The sequence below is a fragment of the Leucopleurus acutus genome (assembly GCF_964270905.1).
Source record: "Leucopleurus acutus genome assembly, chromosome: 9".
NCBI lineage: Eukaryota > Metazoa > Chordata > Mammalia > Artiodactyla > Delphinidae > Leucopleurus > Leucopleurus acutus.
The window spans coordinates 48,826,593-48,849,168 of record NC_139144.1 but is presented as its reverse complement, the minus strand read 5'-3'; the positions used below and the strand labels follow the sequence as shown (position 1 = coordinate 48,849,168).

Sequence of the window (22,576 nt, the reverse complement as noted above, 5' to 3'; positions counted from 1 at the left end):
CGGCCCGGCGCGCCCCCGGCCAGGCCTCGTGCGCGCCCGCTCTCCTGGCGCCGGCCTGCGGGCCTCGCCCGGCCGGGCCCCTTCCCGCAGCCGCGGACCCTCGGCTTCCTCGAGGCTGGACCCGTCTCGCTGCCTCGTCTCTGGCGCGCCGCTCGGGCCGCGCCTCCGGCTCGGCGCGGGCTTCGCTCGACCTGTTGGTCCGCACTGCGCTCTCCAGCCCGCTGGGTCCGTGCGCCCTTTGCCTCCCTCCTCCCCTCCGGGTTGTGAACCGCGTTTGGCAGGACTGGGGACATTTCTGGGCCGGAACTGGGGAGCGTGTTTTGCTCCCCAGCCTAATCTGGGCGACCAGTGGCCTACTTTGCGTGAGGCGCCCAGTGCGCTTCGGTGACCCGGGGAGAAGCTGGCGTGGCCTCCGGCTCTGGTTAAGCTGGTGACAACTGGGCTCTTTCCCGCAGGCTTTGAGGTGTCTCCCACACCCACCCCTAACTGGGCCCCCTCCCTTGGGTTTTCGATACACTGTTGGCTGCTCCTTTGTTCGCGGAGGTGAAGCCCAGGGCTCAGCACCCTTGGGGGACAAAGTTGCCGCGTGAGGCTCAGCCTGCTCGGGTGCTGGTCTGAGCGGCTCGTTGTGTTTTGTTTGGGGTTTTGGTCCCTCTCAGCAGAATCATTTTTGAACACACCGAGGGATCTTGATGCACCGGGCTTGGAGCTAGTGACATCAAGCCAGCTGGCCGCAAAATCACTAGGGTGGCTCAAGCACACCTTAGGGCACTGTAAAGCCAGGCCGAGGGGCCCCGCTCCGCGGAGAGAGCAGTCGCCCAGCGGCGCCGCGCGCCCCAGAGAGCGGCTGGCGCCGCCTCCGCTGCGGCAGAGCTAGGCTGTTTGCCCCGGGGCCCAGGGCGCTCCCTCTGTACGGCCACCGCGCATTATGAGAGACAGAGTCAGGGTCGGAAAGAGGCTTTTGCAGCCGCTGGGAGCACCCGGGCACTGTGAACCCAGAGAGGTCAGGGTTGCGTGGGGACGCTTCGAGGAAACCCTTATTGGCTTTGGGAAGACTCAGCGCAGGCCAGGCCAAGCTCAGGGAGACTGCAGCAGTAGCCTCACGGGTGACCGCTCCTCTGTATCCTTTGTTTGCAGATCAACAAAAAACCACAGTGATTGAAAACGGGGAAATCAGGTTCAATGGAAAAGGGAAAAAGATTCGAAAACCTCGGACCATTTATTCCAGCCTGCAGCTCCAGGCTTTAAACCATCGCTTTCAGCAGACTCAGTACCTGGCCCTTCCCGAGAGAGCTGAACTGGCAGCTTCCTTAGGACTGACACAAACACAGGTAATTCCCGAGAAGCCCGAGTATTCCTGAAATGCTGACCCCACTTTCAGATTGGGCAGGGAGCACATCAGGAGGAACTCTTGGCCTAGTCAACCAAGGATGGAAGGAGCTTAATGACAAATGCCTTTGCTCCAGTTACGCATTTTCCCGGGACAACACAGTTTGGAATAAATGACCTGGTGTTGAATACTGGATTGGATTTGCACATCCTCCCAACCCTCGACGACCCCACCCCAGCCTAGTGTCCTTTGGCGACCAAACTGATAGTTTAATCGAGTCCTGTTCCAGAGTAGAACAACACAAAAGAGAACAAGCAGGAGAAAGAGAAAAAGATGTTCAGGTCAGGAGACAGAATAAGACCCATGTTTCTTAAGGATCTTTTTGTGGGCCCTGGGACTTAATAAGGATTTCAACTCATTGGCATTGAAAGAATTACGAAGTGAAAGGGGGCTGTGTTAGCCAGACAGGCATAGGTTCCAATAGGATTTAGTAAGGGGACCAAGGCGCAAACTCTTCATCCTAGGATGCGTGAGGTGAGTTTTTCTGAAAATTGCCATAAACTCAGTGGTTAAATCGTCCTGGTTGACTGGTTGATGCAGGCTAAGGTACCTCCCTGGATCACAGAACTTGGGAGCAATGGCAGAGCTGGAGATCAAAGAGAAACGTGCCCAAATTACAGCAGGTGAAGCCTCAGTCAAGTACAGTTGCTGAAGTTCTCCTGTCCTACTAATTTGAAAGACATATGGGGCATTTCAGACTTCACAGGAAGAGGTTTAGGCAGGTGTATTAGGACCCTGGTCATAAAGCCAGGCTGCAATCACCTGTGGTTTTTGTCCTTGTCGATTCACTTAGCTGCATGGGGTGGTAGGCGTCATCTGAAATGGGTGATCTTCAGCAAGGGGACTTCAGGTTTTATGAGACTCTTGCTGGGGAGTGATTCTGTGGTGCCTTAGAACAGATGCTCCTCAAGCTCTTCTTTTCAATTCAGCCTGCTTTCTCTTGCCATGTTGCCACTGGAGCCATGTCTAAAGGGATTCCTGCTACTCAGTAACTTGTATTCCTCTTGGAAAAGCAGACTCCCAAGGCTAAGTCATTTTAAAGGTAAAGGAAGCTGTACCATAGAACGTCCTTTTTCAAATACAGTAGATCTGGGATGTTAGCTTAGATATGCTCCCGTCTTAGATTCCTGGTTCGCATTTAACTTTCCGGAGCCCTTTGACTTTTAGTGACTGCACTGACAATCATGACCACAGTTTGACTGAGCAACGTACAAAGTAGGGAACGAGTGAGGCACAGTCCCTAACCCCTGCAGGATTATGTCAGAAGATGCTCCATGTACAGTCTGTGGCCTATGCGGTATATGCATAGGTATAGTCGAGGCATTTGGTTATAAATGCACAGGCTTTCATCTGTTCTTAGTCATTTGCTCACAGTACACGCAGAGATGCCAGGCTATTTGAGGAAGTGCATTCAGTTGGCTTTCCGTTTAAAACTACTCCTTTAGACTTTGAACCCAGCTATTTCATTCGCCTTTATTCTTGTTTTATTCTTATTTATGCTGTTGTTTCAAACCTAGGCTTGCATCTAACTGAAGAGTTACAATGACTTTAGGTATCCGGACAAGATACCAAGTAAATGGCGGGGGTGGGGTGGGGTTGGGGAGAGGGGAGCGGCTAGAAAGAGGTGGAGGAAGGCGGGGTCTTGAGGGCTTGGCGTTCGCGGGTTTGTTTTTTTTTTTTTCTCCCAGCTATAGGCACCGGTTCGATGTTTTTCGGGCCTAATGATGGCTGCTGCGTTTCGTTCCAGGTGAAGATATGGTTTCAGAACAAACGCTCTAAGTTTAAGAAACTGCTGAAGCAGGGCAGTAACCCGCATGAGAGCGACCCTCTCCCGGGCTCAGCGGCCCTGTCGCCGCGCTCGCCGGCGCTGCCTCCGGTGTGGGACGTTTCCGCCTCGGCCAAGGGCGTCAGTATGCCCCCCAACAGCTACATGGCCGGCTATTCGCATTGGTACTCCTCTCCACACCAGGACACGATGCAGAGACCACAGATGATGTGAGTTATCCGAGGGAAATCGATACCCTAGGGAAACGTCTGAACAAGGCAAGGAGGATCCGGGACCTGCTTGCATCTGCCAAACCGAGCCAAGGAGCAGGCTTGGGAGGACTCTTACGTGTGGCCAGACCATCTGGGTGCTTGCCCCCTCTCTCTCCCCTCCCTTCCCTCAGCCCCTCTCTCTCTCTCTCTCCCCCTTTTCTTGCCTCCCTCCTTCCTTCCCACCTTTTTTTTTTCATTTCCTTTCTTCATCTGCCTTTTCCCTTGAGCAGCCTCAGTAATTGATTTTGCATCTTAGAGAGAGAGAAGGAGAGACAGAGGTACAGAGAGGATGGGGGGGACTGGTTTCTGTGCCAGCACTCCTGAAACCTCTCACTGTAAGGATATTTTCCCTTACCCCTTGGGATCCAGGCGCTGAGCCTCTTTTTCTCTTTGGGAGTATCCATCAAAAGGACTTTTTTTAACAGACATTTTCCCCCACCAGAAGAATCTGCGCAAACATGGCAGCGTTTTTACTTGTTTAATGAGCTTAAGACATTACATGATGAAAGAGAAGCATTTCGGACTCCTGCATTTTTATTTACAATCCCAGCCTGACGAAAGAAAGAAAGAACGAAAGAAAGAAAAAAAGAAAGAAAGAAAAAAGAAAGAGAGAAAGAAAGGGAGGGAGGAAGGAAGGAAGGAAGGAAAGAAAAAAGAAACCCTCACAGAACAGCCCTACTCTAAGGAAAAATCAGCTGTAAGATTAGAACGTTGCCACAGGGGGAACGCTGCATGTTTTATCAAAATGCAATGAGCAAGAATGATGATTTAAACAAAACAAAACAAAACCACTTTTCCCCACCCCTACCCCCAAACCCTGAACTGGAATCAGGAAAGACAGAGGAAACAACCAAAATCACCATTCTATTGCTTTGACATCTTTACTAGGTGAATTGGTGGCATTCACTAAGCTAATAGGGACATTTATATCAAGAAACATTTCTGTATATATTGTTGAATTTTAGTTGTACATATACTTTGTATGTTTTTGTCTTCTTTCATATATGGAGTAAAAGCCACAAAACGCTGGGAGTGTCCTGTATATTTCTCTCTGTGTGTCTCTATCTCACCACCCCCTCCTCCCTCCCTCCCAGTATATTTTCTATCACTCTTAAAAGAATTCCTATTTCCTAATATGGGAAACCCTATATATAAACATCAAATGCCTGCAAAGATAGCAGTTTGCAGCACTGGCCTTTGTCTTAAGTACTTTAACATTAACCATGGGTGTTTTCTCAGCTTCCTTTATATATTACAGTTTTATTGTAATTTCTACACATTTATCTGTTTTAAAAAATCATTAGAATGATCTAACCCCAGGTTAACCTCTAGACATCCAATAGTTTCCAGTGCTGACACTGAGTATTCTCCTTTCCCTTTCCTCAGCCAAAATAATACAGCTGTATTTGTCTTTGTTTGGAAGCAGCTTTTTTTGACAAAAAAAGAGGAAAGAATAAAAGAAAAAAACAGAAAGTAAATGCACAGTTATGACTACTTCATGTTTACAACCCTTTGCAAGCTAGCTAGATAGGAAAATACACGATCCTGGAAGAAATACATCCTTCCGATCTTGTGGAAAGCACAGAAATAATGAAAATGAAAAGTCCTTTCGTTACACAAGCAGGAAGCCCCATACTGCGAGAATTAATGGCTACAGACCTGGGCATCCTTCAAATTATGAACCTTGAAACCACTGAGCCATTTATCAGAAGTCAATAGAGATACTCAGAGTGCTCCATATAATGACAGCGACATACAGTCGTGCAAAAGGACAGTCACTATAATTAGACACAAAGCAAAGACTACTTACCAATATACCCGTTCCTTTTTTTTGTTGAGCAACTTCCACGCTCAGTCAGTCTTCAGAATGGTTTAAAACCGATCAGTCTTGTCATTTTCTAGCATTCGTATTGTTACATTAGGAAAAATGTTTTCTTTTCTTTTTTCCCCCTTCCTACTGTGAAACTTTGGGTTCGTAGCTCCCCAGGATCAATTCTGAACAAAGCCTCCAGCTGCAGTGCCATCCAATTTGAAGCAGACATTGGGGACAATTTAAGGTTTTTATCCACAAGAAGGTTTTTTTCCATTCTCTTAAATGCAGCCATAATTAGAGTAATTTTTCATGTAGCCCGCTGATTACAGCGTTTTTACCGTCAAAGATAATTACCTGTAATTTTCTTCCACTTTTAATACTAAAAAGCCATCTTTATTTAGATTCAGGAACAGGAAAGGCGAAACAAAAGAGGGAAATTATTCTGTTATTCATACACAAATTGCAGAGACGTAGGACCTAAAATTGAAAATTAACCAAAATTATAATGCTGAAAAGAATGGAAGAGGCTGCAGAAGTACAGCTGGTAGTGGGGCTTTGCTGAATTATTCAAATTACGTTAGAGAGAAAGCTACCATACATCGAAACCAACACTAATTTTTCTTGAAAAAAAAAAATTCACCAGACACATGCCAAACCACTGTGAGTGCATGGAATTCTGAAACCCAGAAAATGCATTTTAACGCATTGGAGGTGTTATCCTGTTGCTCCTGTCTCGTTCTTTCTACCTCTTAATATGAGTTTAATTAAACAGGAAGTTCTACCAAGGGGTCCTCCCCAGAACTGGCTGTGGAATCGGGCTTCCTCTGGGTCCTCTGAACCTCAAGGGTTAACATTTTCTCTCTTTAGAATGTATTGACCCCATAGTAAAGTGATTCCCCAGAGAAGGGTTGGTAGGAGGGGCATAGGCGAAGGCAGCGCCCAGTCTCGGTGCCTACTACGCCTCCCCACGTTCGAACTTCCCCGGAGTTCGAGTTCTAGAGCCTCGTTCTGACCATATTTTCCAAGTAAAAAAAAGAACAGTAGCTGCATGGGCGGTGAGGGTGAAGGGGAAAATTTCTTCTCGGCGCCAATAAGCATCTCATTATCTTTTGACACAATTTCGTCCAAAGGTTCCCGCTGGAGAAAGGCCTTTCTGCATTGGGGTGAGGGAACCAAAGATTTCTCAGGCTTCTGCACTTAACATCTCTAGCTGCTTCCAGCATCTACTGGGTCAGGAAACAGCGTCATCTATAGATAGAACTAAACCGCTTCTTGCGAGGGTCTTCCTCGGGTGCATTCCTAAATCAAACTGGTTCCCTGGCTCCGCAGCTCGGCTCTGCGTCTCAGCCAATCGTGCCCCTCCAACCCCAAGGTCGCGGCGTTTGGGCCTCGTGGGCAACAGCTCTACAATCGGCATCCCACCCCTTCCCCCGCCCCCCACCCCCAGCTTGAGGCAAAGGCACAGCAAAGCATCCCTAAAGAGTTTCAGAGGCCAGTTATTCCGGAAACTTTCTCCCAAATGGAGGAAGGCGTCAAAGGGGCTATAAAGTCGAGAGATTCAGACTACACCTGCCGTTGCCGATGTCCGCATACCCGTGATGCTAAAGGAGCACTTGTCGCGAACTCCGTTTGCTCTCTCAACGCCCCCAAACTTAAAATCATCGCCACATGTAAAGACCTCAATGGATTCGTCTAGGACTAGCTTTAACAACTTTTCAAATATATTTTAGATTGGAATCTCCAGAAGACTCCCTCCATACCTTACAGAAACCCGGTCCATTTCCCAGTCTCTAGTCACAAGCTGCACCAAATATCAACAGCACAGAAAGCAAGAAAGACAATCGAGTTCTTAAGGATCCCATTCTCACCCAAATCCTTTTACTCACAGAACGACCACCCTTCTACTGTTAAGGGCGATAAAAGGTCAGAATTCAAAAACATCTCTGAAGCAAAGTTGCAGTCCATAATAAATCACAGCAGCAGCACATATAGCTTGGAAAGTGTGAGAAGAGAAATATGAACTGTGTCTTGAAGTACGCAAGAAATAAAAACTTACCCCCAGTGAATATCTCTTAAGCAGTGATCAGGGTCTAGAAATCTACACTGAACAGAAGCAGAGGAGAATATTTTTCTGAGTCTCAGGGCAGAAGCTCTTTCTCTATATTCTTGGTTGAGTGAGCACATCCAGGTGTGAAATTGTTTGCACACCCCAGCACCTCTTATATTGCCAGCAAAATTAGCTGTTATTACTGTCACTGTTTAGTGATGGTTAGCGTGATACAAAAAAAAAAAAAAAACTGCTGTAATCAAGACCTGGCGCATCTTTGCAAATTACAGATAATTGTAAACGTCCAGATTATGATAATAGCATCCTAATCCAGCCTGCAATATAATTATTACAGAGTGTTACATCTGAAACTGTCCAGTAGGGCTAATTCAGCCATTATTTAGACCCTATTTTTGCACGGCAAATGGGTTGCTGAGTTGAAAATGTACGATTGTAATTTCACAGGGCACTCAATGAGTAATGGTATAGGAAGAGGAAAATACAAAAGTGAAATGTGAACAGTAGCGATCAAATCAAACCCTGAAGGACAAAAGACTGATTCATATGGAAAAAGAAGAGCGGGAATTAAGAAAATAGCAGATCAGTGGTCTGAAGCATTACGTGTCCAAATCTTCAATATGTGTAAGGCTGATGTGTTTGCAAGGGCTTCTACATCTGCTGCTGCCTGGAGTCTGAAATAATTTTTCTTTTTCTTTCTTTTTTTTTTTTAACTTGTCTTTCCCCCCCCTACCCCTTCTCTCTCCTAAGGCATTATCTTCACTTAAAAACAAACAAAAAAGTGCCCCTCCCCCAAGCAAAGACCATTTGTCAATTTCACAATTGTCTCCATCAAGGCAGCCTCAGAATGTGCCTGTCATTTGTTTATGAACATTTTAAAAAATGAATTTGCAATCTCTCTTGTCATCAGAGCAAAACGCCCTGGGTGTTTCTAAGTGTTCCTAAGCTTCATCTCCTTTCTCTTTCACTGGGAACAAGTCACGGAGAGTTCTAAAGGATATTAGCAGAAAATGTATTAATTGCTGCTAATTAAATAAAACCGGCTGGGAAGCTGTCTCCTCCACTCGGCTTCGCCGGCTGTTGCCTTTAATCCTATCACTAACTTTTATTAATTAACACTCCCCTTCTCATGTAAACCAGTCCAGCTGATTCTTTTGCTACAAGTCACTGATGTACTTCTTTCTGTATTCCAGAAAGTCTGGTATTTTTGTTAAAGAACTGTCCCTGCCCCAGATATGGTTGTAAAAGAGCAAGGTCAGTCTCCTTAAACTATGGAGGGACTGAGGAGAGAGGGAGTTGGAGAATTACAGCAAGTGAGTCTGGAGAGAGGCTGGGGCGCTGTGCTGGTTCCAGAGTGAAAGCAAACCTTGGGTTCCAGCTGCTACCTCCTGAGGATGAGGAAGATGAACCCCAGCCAGGATGAAACTTCTGGAGTCCAGTTCTGGTTCCTGGTGGGGATGTCCTGGTCGGGGACACCTAAAGCCCACAGATTCCCAGGAGTTCAATTTTCCCACCATGAGCACAGAGAATTTCCTGGGCATCTTTTTCAGCCTGTAGGACAGTGTGTGAGGATTCTCCCTCCTCCCACCACCTCACAGACCCTGGAGCTGCCCAGCCAGGGCCACCCTGCAGGGTGGCAAGCAGGCTTACTAGCTCCTGTGAATTTAAGGGCAATAATGAAATGTCCCCTGTTTAGTGACCCCTGTTTATAGATGAAAGTTGAGTCCATATCCTGCCTCTTCCCCCGCCCTCTTCTCCCATCTTGCAAATGACAAACGGCAGAAATAGTCCTTGAATGACAACAAGCTTCCAGTGGCTTCTTGTCGCCTTTCCAAGAAAAAAAAAATGCTTTAAAATAAATCATAGCTTGGGTACTGTCTACCGCCCTTCACCTCCACCTACTTCTTAAAAAAAAAGTACACTAGACTGTGCATGGTGGAGATTTGACAGAGAATCCTCACTGAAACTTGTGTGTGTGTGTGTGTGTGTGTGTGTGTGTGTGTGTGTGTGTGTGTGTGTAGAATGATGTTATGAAGCCATTTTTTCCCCTTCCTGTGGCGAAAGGTCGTAATGTGTGGTATTTCACGGTTTTATATAAATTTTGGTTTAGGATGTGGAACAGACTCAATAATACGTGCGTTTTTGGCAAAGAGACTCTTTCGGATCCCCATAAATCAGAAGTAAATACGGAGTCCCAGCGAACAAAAGAGCAGAAACAATGGCTGCAAATCAGGACTCTCTTCTCTTTTAAAGAGAGATTCATGTAAATTCCCTCGGTTCCTATCTTTACGGTTAGAGCTCGACCTATAAAACAGGTTATTACATTACAGCCGGCAGCCCTGGATGATTGAAAGGGAAGTCTTCCCCCGCCCCTCCGCAGTCGATACTCTTGTGTGTATACTTTCTGCCCTGTACCACAGGGGAACCTAAAGCTTGTCAGATGCAAAAGAAAACGCGGATGCGGCGGGGGTGGGGCGGGGGTGGGGGGACGGGGCTGCGTAGAAAAATATGTAGCCAATCCCATATGTGCTACCACTATTTGGGCTGTTTTCGAGGCCCAGAGTTCGCTGGGACCATGGAAAAACCAAGTACAGTGTGCAGCACTCGCAGGCAACCTGGGAGCGCGAGCCGCAGCGCCTCCTCCCCAACCTCCCGGGAGGCGGGAACCTCCGCCCAGCCGCTGTGGGAGGGGGTGCTTAAGGGCGGAGGAGAGGGGTGACCGCAGGCGGATCCGCCGGTGTGGCGCGCTTCCCAGAGGTGCCGGAGGGCGTCTGTCCTCAGGGCGTGCCTCCGGGGAGGGCTCGAGAGCTCGGGGTTGGCGGGATCCCAGCGGCCGGCGGGAGGCGCGCGATCCGAGGGGTTGCGGGACGGGGCGGGGAGGGGGTGACGGTTGGGGAGCCCTAAAGGTCCCTCTATTCGAATAAAAGGAGGCGCTGGGGGGCGTGAGAGGGGCAAGGGGCAGCGTTCCAGGAGGCATCCCTCGCGCTTAGGGCTGGGGAGCTCTGGAGGCCGAGTGGTGTCAAGGTCGGAGTAAGCTTCAGAGCGCGCTGGGAGGAGCCGAGCACCGCCTGGCCTTGGCGCGCTATGGGCGACTCCCAGGACGGCGCGGCCGGGACGGCGCGAGCCGTGGGGCGTCCGGTGGGATCAAAGAAGCCAAAGGAGGCCAGCCGGCGCGTCTGGGATTGTGGGATAAGGGGCGGGAGAGAGAGGATTGGCATGGGCGGGGAGATCCCGGCCTAGCCTGTGCCTGTGTCATCGGGAGGGTGTGCGTGCGTGTGTCGGTGTGCGGGTCAACACGCTCCTGCCCGAGGCCGAGACCTGGGTGGATCCGCGTGTGGGTGGACAGGCTCCCGGGTGGGTGCCCCAACCGGAGGGAGAGAGAGGGAGCGAGATCAAGGGCAACGAGGTCTGCGGGTTCCTCTGTGTGTGTGTCTCAGGCCCTGTGGCTCAGCACTGGAGCCGCCTGGCACCCACAGGAATGCGGCTTCTCTCGGCTCCCCAGGCCGCCCCCTGTTCCACAAGGAGGTGGCCGCCAGGAAAAAGGGCGGGGGAGTAAGAGCAGAAATCCGCCTAGCCCAACGCGAGCCTCAAACAAAGGCCAATTTATCTGCTCTTTTACACGATGGCCCAGGAGGCGGACAGGGCACCAAAGAATCATACTGGCCCTGGCTGCCAGCATGCCCTCGGCCTCCTGGGCTTTGTGAGGTGGTCTGAAGATGGGGATAGGAGCTTGGGAGTATGGGGGGCGCGGTGAAGAAGCCCACGGAAAAGAAAATTAAATCTCGGGGTGAGCTTGACATCTCGGGAGCACTAGACTGAGAGCTTGGCAAGTGGGGACCGGAAGGGGCAGGCAGAGGTCAGGAGAGTGGGGTCGGGCAGACAGGGACTATGCTGGGGAGTGGTACATGTTTATATTAGATATAGGAATAAACAAGGGTGAGAAGGAGGGAGGGTGGAAGCCAGGGCAAGGGAGAGGAACATCACACGGATATTTTTAGCCTTTGCTGAGGATCTGTTATTTTTACATCCTTGGGCGCAGGACTGCAGGGAGTTAAATTCCCCAGGGAGAATCCCCGCGGTGCCAGGGAAAACCCGCTGCAGACTGGTTTGCCAGAATATTTTCGTCCACGGCTCCCGGACCAAGTTAAAAAAAAAAAAAAAACCGCGAGAGAGAAGAGGCCATTGCGAGTGGAAGAAGTGAGGTTAGCACAAGGGAAGGAATCCTGAAACCTAGTCTGTCCGCGCGGCGTCATGCGTGCCCGCGTCGCAACGAGGCTCTGGTGTCCTTAACAACAAGCAGTGTCAAGGCTGGGGGTGGCGGGGTGGTCGTTAAAGAAGAGCTTCCCTCTTCTTTCCGGGAAGAGTCCGAACTCGCGCTTCCCTCCGCTTGACCGCGCCGGCCGATCGGGGGTGGTAGTGAAGGGATCCCCTTTTCAAAGCAGGAGAGAGGAGGGGAGGTGATGGGGACGGCTGGAAAAATATCTGCCCTCTCCACGTGTAGAAAGGTAAAGAGTGTGCTCCAAGCACATTCTTGCCACTCAGGCCCCCAGTGGGTGCGCCCCCTCCAGCCTTCGCGAACACGCACCCGGGGGCGGCGAGGGGTGCCAGCGCAGAGGGAAGCTGGCGCTCGGAAACCGCGGCGGGGCGGGGGGGCGTTTTTCTCAGCCGGATTCACCAGACGTAAAGCGCTGGCTCTCGGTGCAATGGAAACTCCCGCACGCCTTACAAGCCAAGAATGGAAAGCAGGAAATGGATCCCTCTACCTTTCCCCCTCATCCTCCTGTTCTCTGCCAGCGCAGAAAACAAAGTGGGCTCCGCACGGCTTTCCCCCAAGCGCGTCGCCATCCGGACCTTCTTCAGAGAAAGGAGGGCTGGAGGGGAACGAAGGGGTGGGGTGGGGGCGAGAAGCTTCGAGAAGAGAAGCGCTTTGGGGGTGGGGGAGGAGGAGGGGTCCACAGCCTTGGCCGCGGCCCATGCGCCGCCCCGGAGCCAGGCAGGGTGCCTCTCAAGACCGGCAAACCATCAAATCCCCTCAAGGTCTTTCTAAATTGGCAGGCTAGAAAGGAAAGGGGAAGAGAAGGAAGGAGACGAGGAGAGGAAAGGAGAATGAGAGAGAAAGAGAAGGAGAGAGAGCACACAGGTAAATTCCCCTCAGGGCACACAGCGTGCCTTTTCAGGTCTAGTCTCCCAATCCTGGAAGAACCTTCTCAGAAGTCCTCAGATGACAGGATGTAAATTTTTACGTTCTAATCTTCCCCCCACGCCCCCACCCCCGCCCAAGAAAACTATTTTGTCAAATTTATTGCTGCTGACTTCCTAGCTGTTAAATATATCTCACGCATCTTGTAATTTCCAACAAACGATTTCCCTTGGTATCCCAAGGAAACAGAGTCAGGCGAACTAAAGGACAATCAAAAAGACACCCACAGTTCAGGCCTGGGAGTACAGCTCTAGACCCGGGCTGTAGCTCTGGTCACACTGTTGATGTCTGTATGCAGAGGTGCAGGGAGAAGGACGCGACAGAGGCCAGGGTTGCTACAAGTCCTTCCTCTCTGCTCCAGAGAAGCCTTCACAAAAGAGAAATCCCTGCAAACAGATGCAGTTTCCCATCGTTTGGAACCTGCTTTGCCACTGTCTTATGTAAAAGCAAAGCAGAGAGAGCTCCTTCCTGAAAAAACCAGAGCGGTAAAGAGGATGAGGGAAGTAATTTATGTTTGGAATATTGTCTCACATGATATGAAATCAACACGGGGCCACAATACTTTCCTTCCTTTCCTCCACCTCATAATTCCCTCTCTTGGCAGAACGAATGCATCCCCCCTACACACACATGCCCTGCTTGGCCTACTGATTTAGGTCCATCATTGTTTTCAAGTCCTGTGATCCTTTCCTCTTGTGAAAGAGCTCAGATACATTTATAATCATACACTGAGTTCAAGGCACTACCATTTGCCACACTGCAAACATTTCAGGTTTTTTAAAAAATGTAATAGAAGGGGAAATTTCTTTTTCTTCTTTTTTTTCATTTTCTTATCTCTGGAAGCTCCCTTTGAAGGGAGTGTAATTTGTCTAATTGCTCTGGCAATACACAGAGGCTGATGGGGAGGGGGGCAGTCTCCACCATAATTGCTTTGAGCTTAGAATTCAGAGTGGTTATTGAGGGATTTCTGCTGCTTTCTTACACACAGGGAGGGCTGTATTTAGATTCCAGCATTACTTTCTACCTGAAACAATTTGGGGTTAAACTTAAAATTATCTAAACGTTTTTGTGGTTAGGCCAAAAAACACCTAAATGTATATTATGTGGCAGTACTCTAAACAGGCCACATATGTATATAGACATATAAAGTACAGCATCCAACGTATACACATCTACAGTTCTGCATCTACACAGCCCCCAGTTTCTGTCTTCCCTTTTGCCTTGTTGGATCTCTGCAGAGTTTGTCTTCCTTTAATTGCCTGCACAAAATGTCACTAGCCCATTATAAGTGGGGCAAATGGAGTATATTTTAGAAGCATTTTGCTTTCATGGTCGAAATAATTTTATTTATCCAGAATATACAGTTTAATTCTTCTATCTACACTTATTTACATGGTTAAAATAACATTGAAAAAAGTCTTTTGAAAATTTGAGGTCATAGATTTCAAGGCACTATTGATAGTGTCCACAGTTGCGCAAAAAAAGTTCGTCTGTAAAAAAAGGGGGGACGGGGTCCTTTGAAATGCAATAACTTACATGCAAAAAAAGCTTTACACATGAATCTTTTTTGTTTCTGTTTTCCAAACTTCCCCATATGAATTCCTTTTTTTTTTTAAATGATTTTCTAAAACAGCAAAAACACAGTAGTCCCAAAAAAGACAGCAAGGGAAAGCGGCCGGTCTAATAGAGTGTCCCGGAGGCCAGCGCCAGCGGGTGCTGTAAGGAGCCGGGTGGCGGCAGGTGGGAATTGATTGAGCTGGCCGCGCTCGGGTACCAGGAAGCCGAGTTCTCCAGGTAGCTGGACGCGGGGGACTGGTTGGAGGTCGGAGGGTGGGCATGAGGGTGGTGGCTGAGCGAGCGGGACGAGCCCTGGGGCTCCCACACCGCCGGAGACTGAGGCGAGTTACACGCCATAGGGTCGCTGGAGCTGGGGCTGTGCTCCGGGGGCATCTCCCCGTTTTTCATGATCTTCTTGATCTTGGATCTTTTGTTCTGAAACCAGATTTTCACCTGGGTGGGGGAACAAAGGCACACGTTACCGGGACACTCAGAGGCTGCCCGCGCGCCTCCCCCAGGGTGGCAACTGGAGGCGATTTCGGCCCCCAGAGGGCCAGGCCCTGGCGTCTCCCCGCAGCTCTCGGCGCACGGTCAAGGGGCTGGGCCGGGGGCAAAGCCTGCATCTCGGGCCCCAGAGGGCGCCCTGTTGGCTGCTGCTGGGGCAGGACCCCCAGGCTTTTGTCTTTTGTTGGGGCCGGGGGAGGGGGCGCGAGTGTCCGCGGCCGCGAGCGCTCACGGGTAGGCCTGCGCGGAGCGCCTGCAAAGCGGCGCCACGAACGTCTCCAGAACAACCGCCAGGGCCCGGTGAGCTAGGGGCGCGGGACTGGCTACGCGCGCGCGCGCGAGTGTGGCGGACAAGGAGCGGTCTCTCCGTTTCCCGACCGACCCCTTTCACTCCCTCCTCGGCTCCGATGACATTCTTTATTCTTCGAAAGACCCCCGTGGGGCTGGGGTGGGAGTGAAGGGAACGGGACGATCCAGGGCAGATTTCCCCGTACAACCGCGCCCTCCCACCTCGGAAGGTCAGGCTGCTGCGGCCTAAAGCTCCGCAGGCGCAGGGCGTGACCCGTCAGCTCTTCCGGCTGCAGGCGACGTTCCCGGCTTGCGCGCCGCCTAAGACCACCGAGAGCCCGCCGGGCCCCGCTCATCCCGAGAGGCTCTGCATTGTGCAGAGAACCAGACAGTTTCTCAAAGCTTCGAGAGTGTCCTAGAAACAACCCTCCCCTTGTTTCCAGCCTAGGAAACCGGCCCCTCAACGCCCGAGGCTCGAAGGGGTGGGGCTTGCATCTCGGGATGAACGCGGTCTCCATCCCATCCCTACCGTCGCACGGCGGCGACACCCGGCCTGACTCCTAGAGGGAAGGGCGCGGGGTCAGTGTCTTTCTCTCTGTGAGTTTCTCGCGGGCCCTATTGAATCGGCTCCAGCCCGCCGGGACCGAACCCCGCGGCCAAGCCAGGCTTGCAGCCCAGGCGGGGCTCTGGCCCAGCCGCGGCCGGATTTACCTGTGTTTGCGTCAGTCCCAGGGAGGCGGCCAGCTCGGCGCGTTCGGGCAGGGCGAGGTACTGAGTCTTCTGAAACCTTCTCTGTAACGCGGCCAGCTGAAAGCTGGAATAAATAGTCCTGGGTTTACGAACTTTCTTTGGTTTGCCGTTCACCATCCTCACCTCGGGCTCGGCCACTTCTTTCTCTAAATAATCAAAACAGACCCGGTTAGAGTTGTCGGCAGACAATGGCCCTTTTGCAGAACTTGCAAATACAGTCCTTGAGTTTATTACTACGCAGCCTTCACTCTCTTTTCCCCATATCACCACCTTTGCTTCACGAGACCCCTCTCTCCCCATCGTGGAAAATCCAGGTAGCCTGATTAATTCCCTACTCTGTTTATTCAGGTTCTCCTGGGTTTGTGCAAGGCGCCTTGTACAGCAAAACTCCTTTCTCGGCGTCCGGGATTTAGCCCTTGCAGCGGTTCCTGCTTCACCCGGATTCGTTTTCAAGCCCACCCTGTGTTCACCGACGTTTCTTGGGTGAGTCTGGCCAGCCGCTCCCGGGGATTCAAGGGGGAGGCCGCGGGCCGCGGCCCCCCTTATGTCAGCGTCTGTTCGGGCGCCCGCAGAGGCCAGACGCATGGGCAGGGAAGACGCTAACCGAGGTCTCCAAAGTTCAAAGACCCACAAGCAAACTATGCTCCTTCAATTCAGCAGCAATCCGTCCGAGCCGCCGCAGACAGAGGGCCGATTATGCAGCCCCCATAATCTCCCTGCAGATCTGCGAGGGCACAGATGTGTCTGGTTTCTTTTACAAATAGACTTAATAAGTTCTTGGCCAAAAGAAAAAAAATCTTTCATTTATGTACGAAATTCAGAGACACTGAAAGGAACGAAGACACGCCTCCCCCCTCCACCCGCCCCCCCTCCCCGCAGTCTTTTAAAGTTTATCAGGAGTTATAGTTCCAATACAATTTGAAAAGGAATCCGCGGTGGGGTGTTTTCGTAGGAAAGGGGCGGCAGGTCAGGACGAATTTAGCAGAATTGTGAGTATAGACTTGGGAGAAAAAAGACTCTCGGAACGCGTGTTTTACAAACATGCCCTGGGGCCACAAGTCCCCTTTCACAAAAGTACCATCTTATCAAAAGTGCCCATCTCTGCAAGGGGCGGAGAACCTCTCCTCGGTGTGTGTGTGTGTGTGTGTGTGTGTGTGTGTGTGTGTGTGTGTGTGTGTGTGTGTGTGTGTGTGTGTGTGTGTGGTGTGTGGCGAGCTCCTAGGAGAGGAAGGGTGGAGGATGAGGGCTGTGGTCTCGATTCTGCCAGAGCAGGGGATGCTAATATTAGCAGGATTATTAATGTGCTGGTGGGAAGAGATCAAACCTGACCAGCAAAACCTCTCCTAGGAGACCTCATACCTCTCTTACTGCCCAAACTCACTAACCCTCTTAAACTCTCCAACTAAGTTTCAAGGCAGATGCAAAAGGAGATGGGAAGGAGAAACAAATTGTAGGCATCTAAGGGAGAAGGAAAAAAGTATTGCTCCAATATCGTGACCCTTCAGCAACCCTCCTCCGCCTTCAAATGGCTTTTTGTTTTGGGAAATGCCTTGGAGAAACCGCAAGGCTCTCGGCGCGCTCTTCCTCTGGCGGGCTACAGCTCTCCGGCCCCCACCCCGCCCCGCGCGCTCCGGGTACCCGCACCACGCTGGCTCGCGGCTGCTCTCACACTAATCCCCGCAGAGTCTTTGAGGCAGCCTTCCACTCCCACTCCTCGAGCACGCTTACCCTAACATCCAGCAAATAACCTTCCGTTCACTACGTAAACGCCGCTCAGGCTGGTTGATTCTTTCCTCTCTCTACCCCTACCCTCTTTCCAGCTTCGCCAGCTTCCGAACGGGCAAGCTGGGAATCCAGCGGCTGAGGGGTCGCCCGAGGGTACCAGAGAGGAGAGACGCTGGTCCGAACTCCCCCGCGGGCTTCCTCTACTAAGAATCTCTAAAATGCTGGCTCGGGAACCTCTCGTGGTTGCAGAGTCCCGGCCCCCACTCCCTTCTGCCGGGTGAGCCCGCGCTGCAGTGGACGGCGCGGCCCCGGATCTCCCACCGCATCTCGCTCCTCCCTGATCCTGGCTCCCCCTGTGTCGGTCCCCACCCCCAGCCCCCGTACCTGGCTGGCTGGTGGCGCTCGGGACGCGGTTGTAGGCGCCGCCGTACTGGTGGTAGGGGCTGGCGTAGCTGTAGTCGGCGTAAGCTTTGGCGGGGTAGCTGCCGGCGGCGCCGTTCACGCCGTGGTACTGGTACTGGTAGGGGTTGAGCGCTTTGCCGTAGGAAGCCGAGGTAGGAGAGCAGTAGCCATGCGGGGCTCCCCCCGTGGGGCTGTAGTAGTCGGAATCGGTAGCCGACGACTCGGGCAAAGTTGGCGATTCCTGAGACGGATGGTGCATGGCTGCGGACGTCTGGAACGGGGCTTGGAAGTCGCCGGATCGGATGCTGGGGACCCTTCTGTCAAACACTCCTGTCATCGCTCACTGGCGGCGGCGGTTGTCCTTGCTGCTCTGCGGCGGCGGCTGCCCGAGTTGGCCGTGGGGCTGCTCTGGTCTAAGCAGACATGGCTGTGGGAGCGAGGGAGGAGGAGGAAGAGGAGGAGGAGGAGAGGCGGCGGCGGCGGCGAGGAGGAGGCTGGGAGTCTTGGAGGCTCTGTCTCCGGCAGGCTGACTGCTGGCTGAGGCGCAGCACAGCCTTGGTTAAATCCTTAATTGCGCGCTTACGCACAGCGGGGTGGATCGGGTTCCATTGGCCAGGGCCTCAGGAGCAGCAGCAACACCCTAACTCGTCCAACTAGTTTTAGCACAACAAAGCATTGCTTAAAAAAAAGAGGGAGAAAAAATGAAGGGGGGGGGGAGTGTGTGTATGTGTGTGTGTGTGTGTGTGTGTGTGTGTGTTGTTGTTGCTTGCTGGGGGAAGAGGGGGTCCTCAGGCAATCTGTTTTCAGTGAATACTAAAGACAACGCAGAAGCGCCAACACCCTGCTCTGTACTGTCTGGAGACAATGTGTTCCAATCAGCAGCCTCAGAAAATGCACATGTTTTGGGGATGAGGTCGACCACGGTCTTTCCATGCTCTGCACCTCCCAGCCAGCCTCGAGCTGCATCAGGGGCGAATGTGGATTGAACACTAATATTGAAATGGGGAATCAAAGAGGGGTGGGGAGCAGGGATGTGGGATAAAGGTGAGAAGAAACTGATGAGAACAATATTTTTAGTGGGGTACTGGGAGCCAAGCTGTAATTTACATGTGTTGAAAATTTGTGATTTGGGAAAAGACAGACAAATTTGCAGCAAGAACTTCCTTTGCCCAAGATGAGTTATTTCTCAGACAAGGGCGAGACAAGGATGCTCAAGAATGCACTCTTAATGGCAGAGAGAGTTCCTGCAAGCCCAAATCCCTACAGTGACTTAAAAAATCGCTGACTTAAGCACAAATAACTTAATGACTCCCAAATTGCTGGTCCCCAAGAGGAGCGGGCAGCCCCACACTTTGTTTGATATTCTAGTCTATTTGGATGCTGTTGGAATAGAGGATCAGTAATTCTGGGTTCAGTGGTCAAAGATTCCTGCAAAAGTGAATGGTCTACTTATGACTTGTCCTCACGGGACTAATGGGAACCCCAAGAACACTGGGAAGTAGACAGATAAAAGTTCTTTGGGGAAGTTGGGTGAAGAGCATGGATTTCCCTCTTCCAGCTCCATGGAGGTGGCACTGAGGGCCTGCTTTTCCATTTCCCAGCGTCCAGATTCCTGTACCCTCAATCCCTTTATTTCTTGCAGTGAAAGCATCTTAGCTCATATGCAAAGGGAGAAAAGGCTCAGGAATCAAACACTTGGTATTTGGGATCCAGAGTTTGCCTTTCACAAAGTGTCACTCTTGCTCTAGTGGTGATCTAGCTGGGAGTTTAGAAATTTAACATTAGTCAGTTTACCGCTACCCACTTCCTCTCCCCTCAAGTGGGACACTCCAGGAGCTGGATCCTGATTTGGGCCCTCCCAGCACCTTCCTCCAGGGGTTCTAAGACCCGGAACCTGGGAGCTCCACCCGACATCCAGGGTGGAATAGTCTGGCTTCTCATCAGCGCCTCATCCCTTCCCCACCCCACCCCCGACCCAACCGAAGAAGAAAACGTCTACATTAGTTGTGTCTAGTCTTAGTTTAGCCTCACTTTGGCTGTGGAGCTATTTTGGCCCAAAACAGCCTAGCAGGAGAGCCGAGGGGTGGGGGCGGGTCCGGAACTCAGAGCAGGAGGCCAGCCTCGCTCCGAAACTCCAAAGCCGAGCAGCCACATGTGCACCAACTCCCTGCCTCTGGGCGCCGTAAAACCACAGCTATTGTCACATAGCCCTCCAGGGGCAACTTCAGCTCCGGCGCAAACAGGGAAGGGAAGGTGTGTGTCACAGTGTCCACAGCGCCCCTCCTCCCACACCCACCCGAGTCCCTGCTTGCGGCCTGTGCCGCCCCAGACTCCTCTGAGATAGAAGCTCAGTTAAACAGAGCCAAGGCTGTCCGCCCATCCTCACCCCATGCTGTGGATGTCGGCACGGCCGTTCACCCGCTAGGTTCTGGCTGAGAAGGGCCACAGGGCTTCGGGGAAACACTACAGACCGCAGCAGGCTTGCAGCCCTGGCCTCTGCTCCGGAGTTCCCAGCGCCCATCGAGTCACCTTACACGCATCCTGCCATTTAATTACACGAATCGCTTCCCCAAAGCAATGCCAGGGATGGTTCAAAGCGCCTCCCAGTTCGGGGAGCAGGCGGCCTTCCGCAGCACCCCACCGTATCCCCGCAGCCCCACCCTGGCACTCTCAACTTTTTATAGATTTAAAAGTTATTACGTGGCGGGAAATGAGGTCAATACCGTTATGCTAAATCGGGTGTTCGCAGCAATGTCCTTAGACCTTGCTGAGAAGGCAGATTCCAATCTGGATAGATTGGAAGCTGCAGAATTTGGACAAAATTTAGAAGTTCAAGATCCGGTTGAAAACACAGTGTTACAAAGTTAAATTATTCTAGACCTTGATAAATTTCACTTTTCCTCCGACCAAAAAAAAAAAAAAGACATTCTTTCCCATGTTTTACACAAGACAAAAAGGAGTGGGGTGAAGAGGAAGGATTTAACTTCTTTTTCTCCGTTCCTAAAGTGGTGGCCCTCACGCCAGACTCCGAGCCACTTGTGCAAAGGCTTCTGCTGGGTGAGGCCTCCACACCTGGGTGTGTCTCTGAAGGTCCAGAGCATCGACTTTCTTGCTTTGTCCTGCTTCTTTTCTAGGTTGACCCCACTTCCCCCTACCCTTCCTTTCCTTAAAGGAAGCGGGAGGGAGAGGGAGCGCTAAGTTAAAAGGAGCCCGAGTCTGATCACAATATGGTCCCATTTCCTTTCACGTTAGAGTCATTGTGGCTTTGTGCGCGGCTGGCACCGGGCCTGGCCGGCGCTTCGGACCCACACTCTGGGCGCACACGTGTTGGGTATCCCGGCTGTCAGGGTAGCAACTTCTGCTGGTACTGTGGTGCTTGTGATACCAAGGCTCAGAACTTTGTTTTAAGACCAACGGGCCGGACGCTGTTACTTCTTTCAAAACCCACTGACAGGCCCAGCCGCGGAGAAACAGCCCCACGGCTTCAAACTTCTCCAGAAGTGCTCTCCTCACGGCGACACGTAGGAAGAATGTGAGTAATTTCATCTCCTAGTAGCCGAATTTTGCAAAGGGCGGGAGGCGGTGGAGGGGAAACGGGCCGTAAGAGTAGTGCAAGTCTTTACCACGAGCGCCACCCAGTGTCCGCGAGGAGCAGCGTGCAAATGGCAAACGCTTCCCAGGCTCACAGTCCCTGGCTGGACAACGCACGTTTGTCCTGGGGTTCGAGTCGGCTACCACGTGGCTTTCCTTCTCTCCGCTTCCAGCAGATCTTTCTCTCCACTCCCACGCCCTTTCTTTCCTTTACGTTACTCCGTATACATTCATACTCTTCCTCTCCCCTCCCCCCTCCAACCGGATCACTTTTTTCCTGGGTTTTAGCACGAAATCCAGCGATTTGAGGGAGTACCATGCTCTGGGATGACTGGAATCAATCGAGGGTGACCCTTGTTTCCTAGACAGTTCTGAAGAAGCAGGCTCTCCTCTAACTGGATGAGGCTCTGGAGAGACTGAGGGTGATTCACTACTCCCGGGAACTGGAAAGATGGTGCCACTCTGAGTTTGCAGGGAGAGTGCTTTGGAAAGGCGTGGCAGGGGAAGGGGGGGGGGATCATTTTAATAGCTGCTAACTCAGTTTTTTCCCTCTGACCTATCTGGAAATCTAGTTACTCATAGGTGTGCCAAAAGTAGAGCATCCTTTCCTTTGGGCTTGAAGCGCAGACAAATTACTGCACCTGAAAATATTTAGTTTATTAATTATGATCTTTTTAATATGGACGCTACTATTTTATTTAATTAAAAATTGTACTCATCAATTGGATGCACGAAATTCACGTAGATAAAGGACCTCCATAACATGACACTAGCATATATGCAAACTTGATGTAAACAAGTCTTCTTTATTTTAGAATTTTTTAAATCCGTGGACTACCTGTCTTAAAAGTCCTTTCCTTGTTTTGAGGTTTATTTTAGTTTTCATTTGCAATGCTTTGTCTATTATTTTGTTTATCTGTCCAGCGAAAACTGCTCTGAGCAGTTCACTGTTATTATGTCTTTTTTTTTTTTTTTTTTGCGGTAGGCGGGCATCTCACTGTTGTGGCCTCTCCCATTGCGGAGCACAGGCTCCGGACGCGCAGGCTCAGCGGCCATGGCTCACAGGCCCAGCCGCTCCGCGGCATGTGGGATCTTCCTGGACCGGGGCACGAACCCGTATCCCCTGCATCGGCAGGCGGACTCTCAACCACTGCGCCACCAGGGAAGCCCTATTATGTCTTTATTGATCACGATCCATCTAGAGTACTTTTCATCCTAGAAATCTCAAACACAAACACAGCTGGTTACATCATA

At 51.2% G+C, this 22,576-nt stretch overlaps 2 protein-coding genes across 2 annotated transcripts in view; one reads left to right on the top strand and one right to left on the bottom strand.

Annotated features, from left to right (window-relative positions):
• DLX6 (distal-less homeobox 6) overlaps positions 1-3,389 on the top strand; it is a gene marked incomplete at its 3' end in the record, with an annotated part of 4,122 nt that extends 733 nt beyond the window's left edge. The window contains exons 2-3 of the mRNA XM_082845854.1: positions 1,138-1,331; positions 3,138-3,389. Of these exons, the coding sequence (XP_082701980.1) occupies positions 1,138-1,331; positions 3,138-3,389 (446 nt within the window). The remainder of the gene's footprint in view (positions 1-1,137; positions 1,332-3,137) is intronic.
• A 10,796-nt stretch (positions 3,390-14,185) lies between these two features.
• Positions 14,186-18,068, bottom strand: DLX5 (distal-less homeobox 5; the record flags this gene model as incomplete). The annotated part of the gene is made up of 3 exons (XM_082847062.1): positions 14,186-14,515; positions 15,566-15,750; positions 17,714-18,068. 3 exons carry the CDS (start codon positions 18,066-18,068, stop codon positions 14,186-14,188), a joined length of 870 nt encoding a protein of 289 aa, XP_082703188.1.
• Between the last annotated feature and the right edge of the window lie 4,508 nt (positions 18,069-22,576).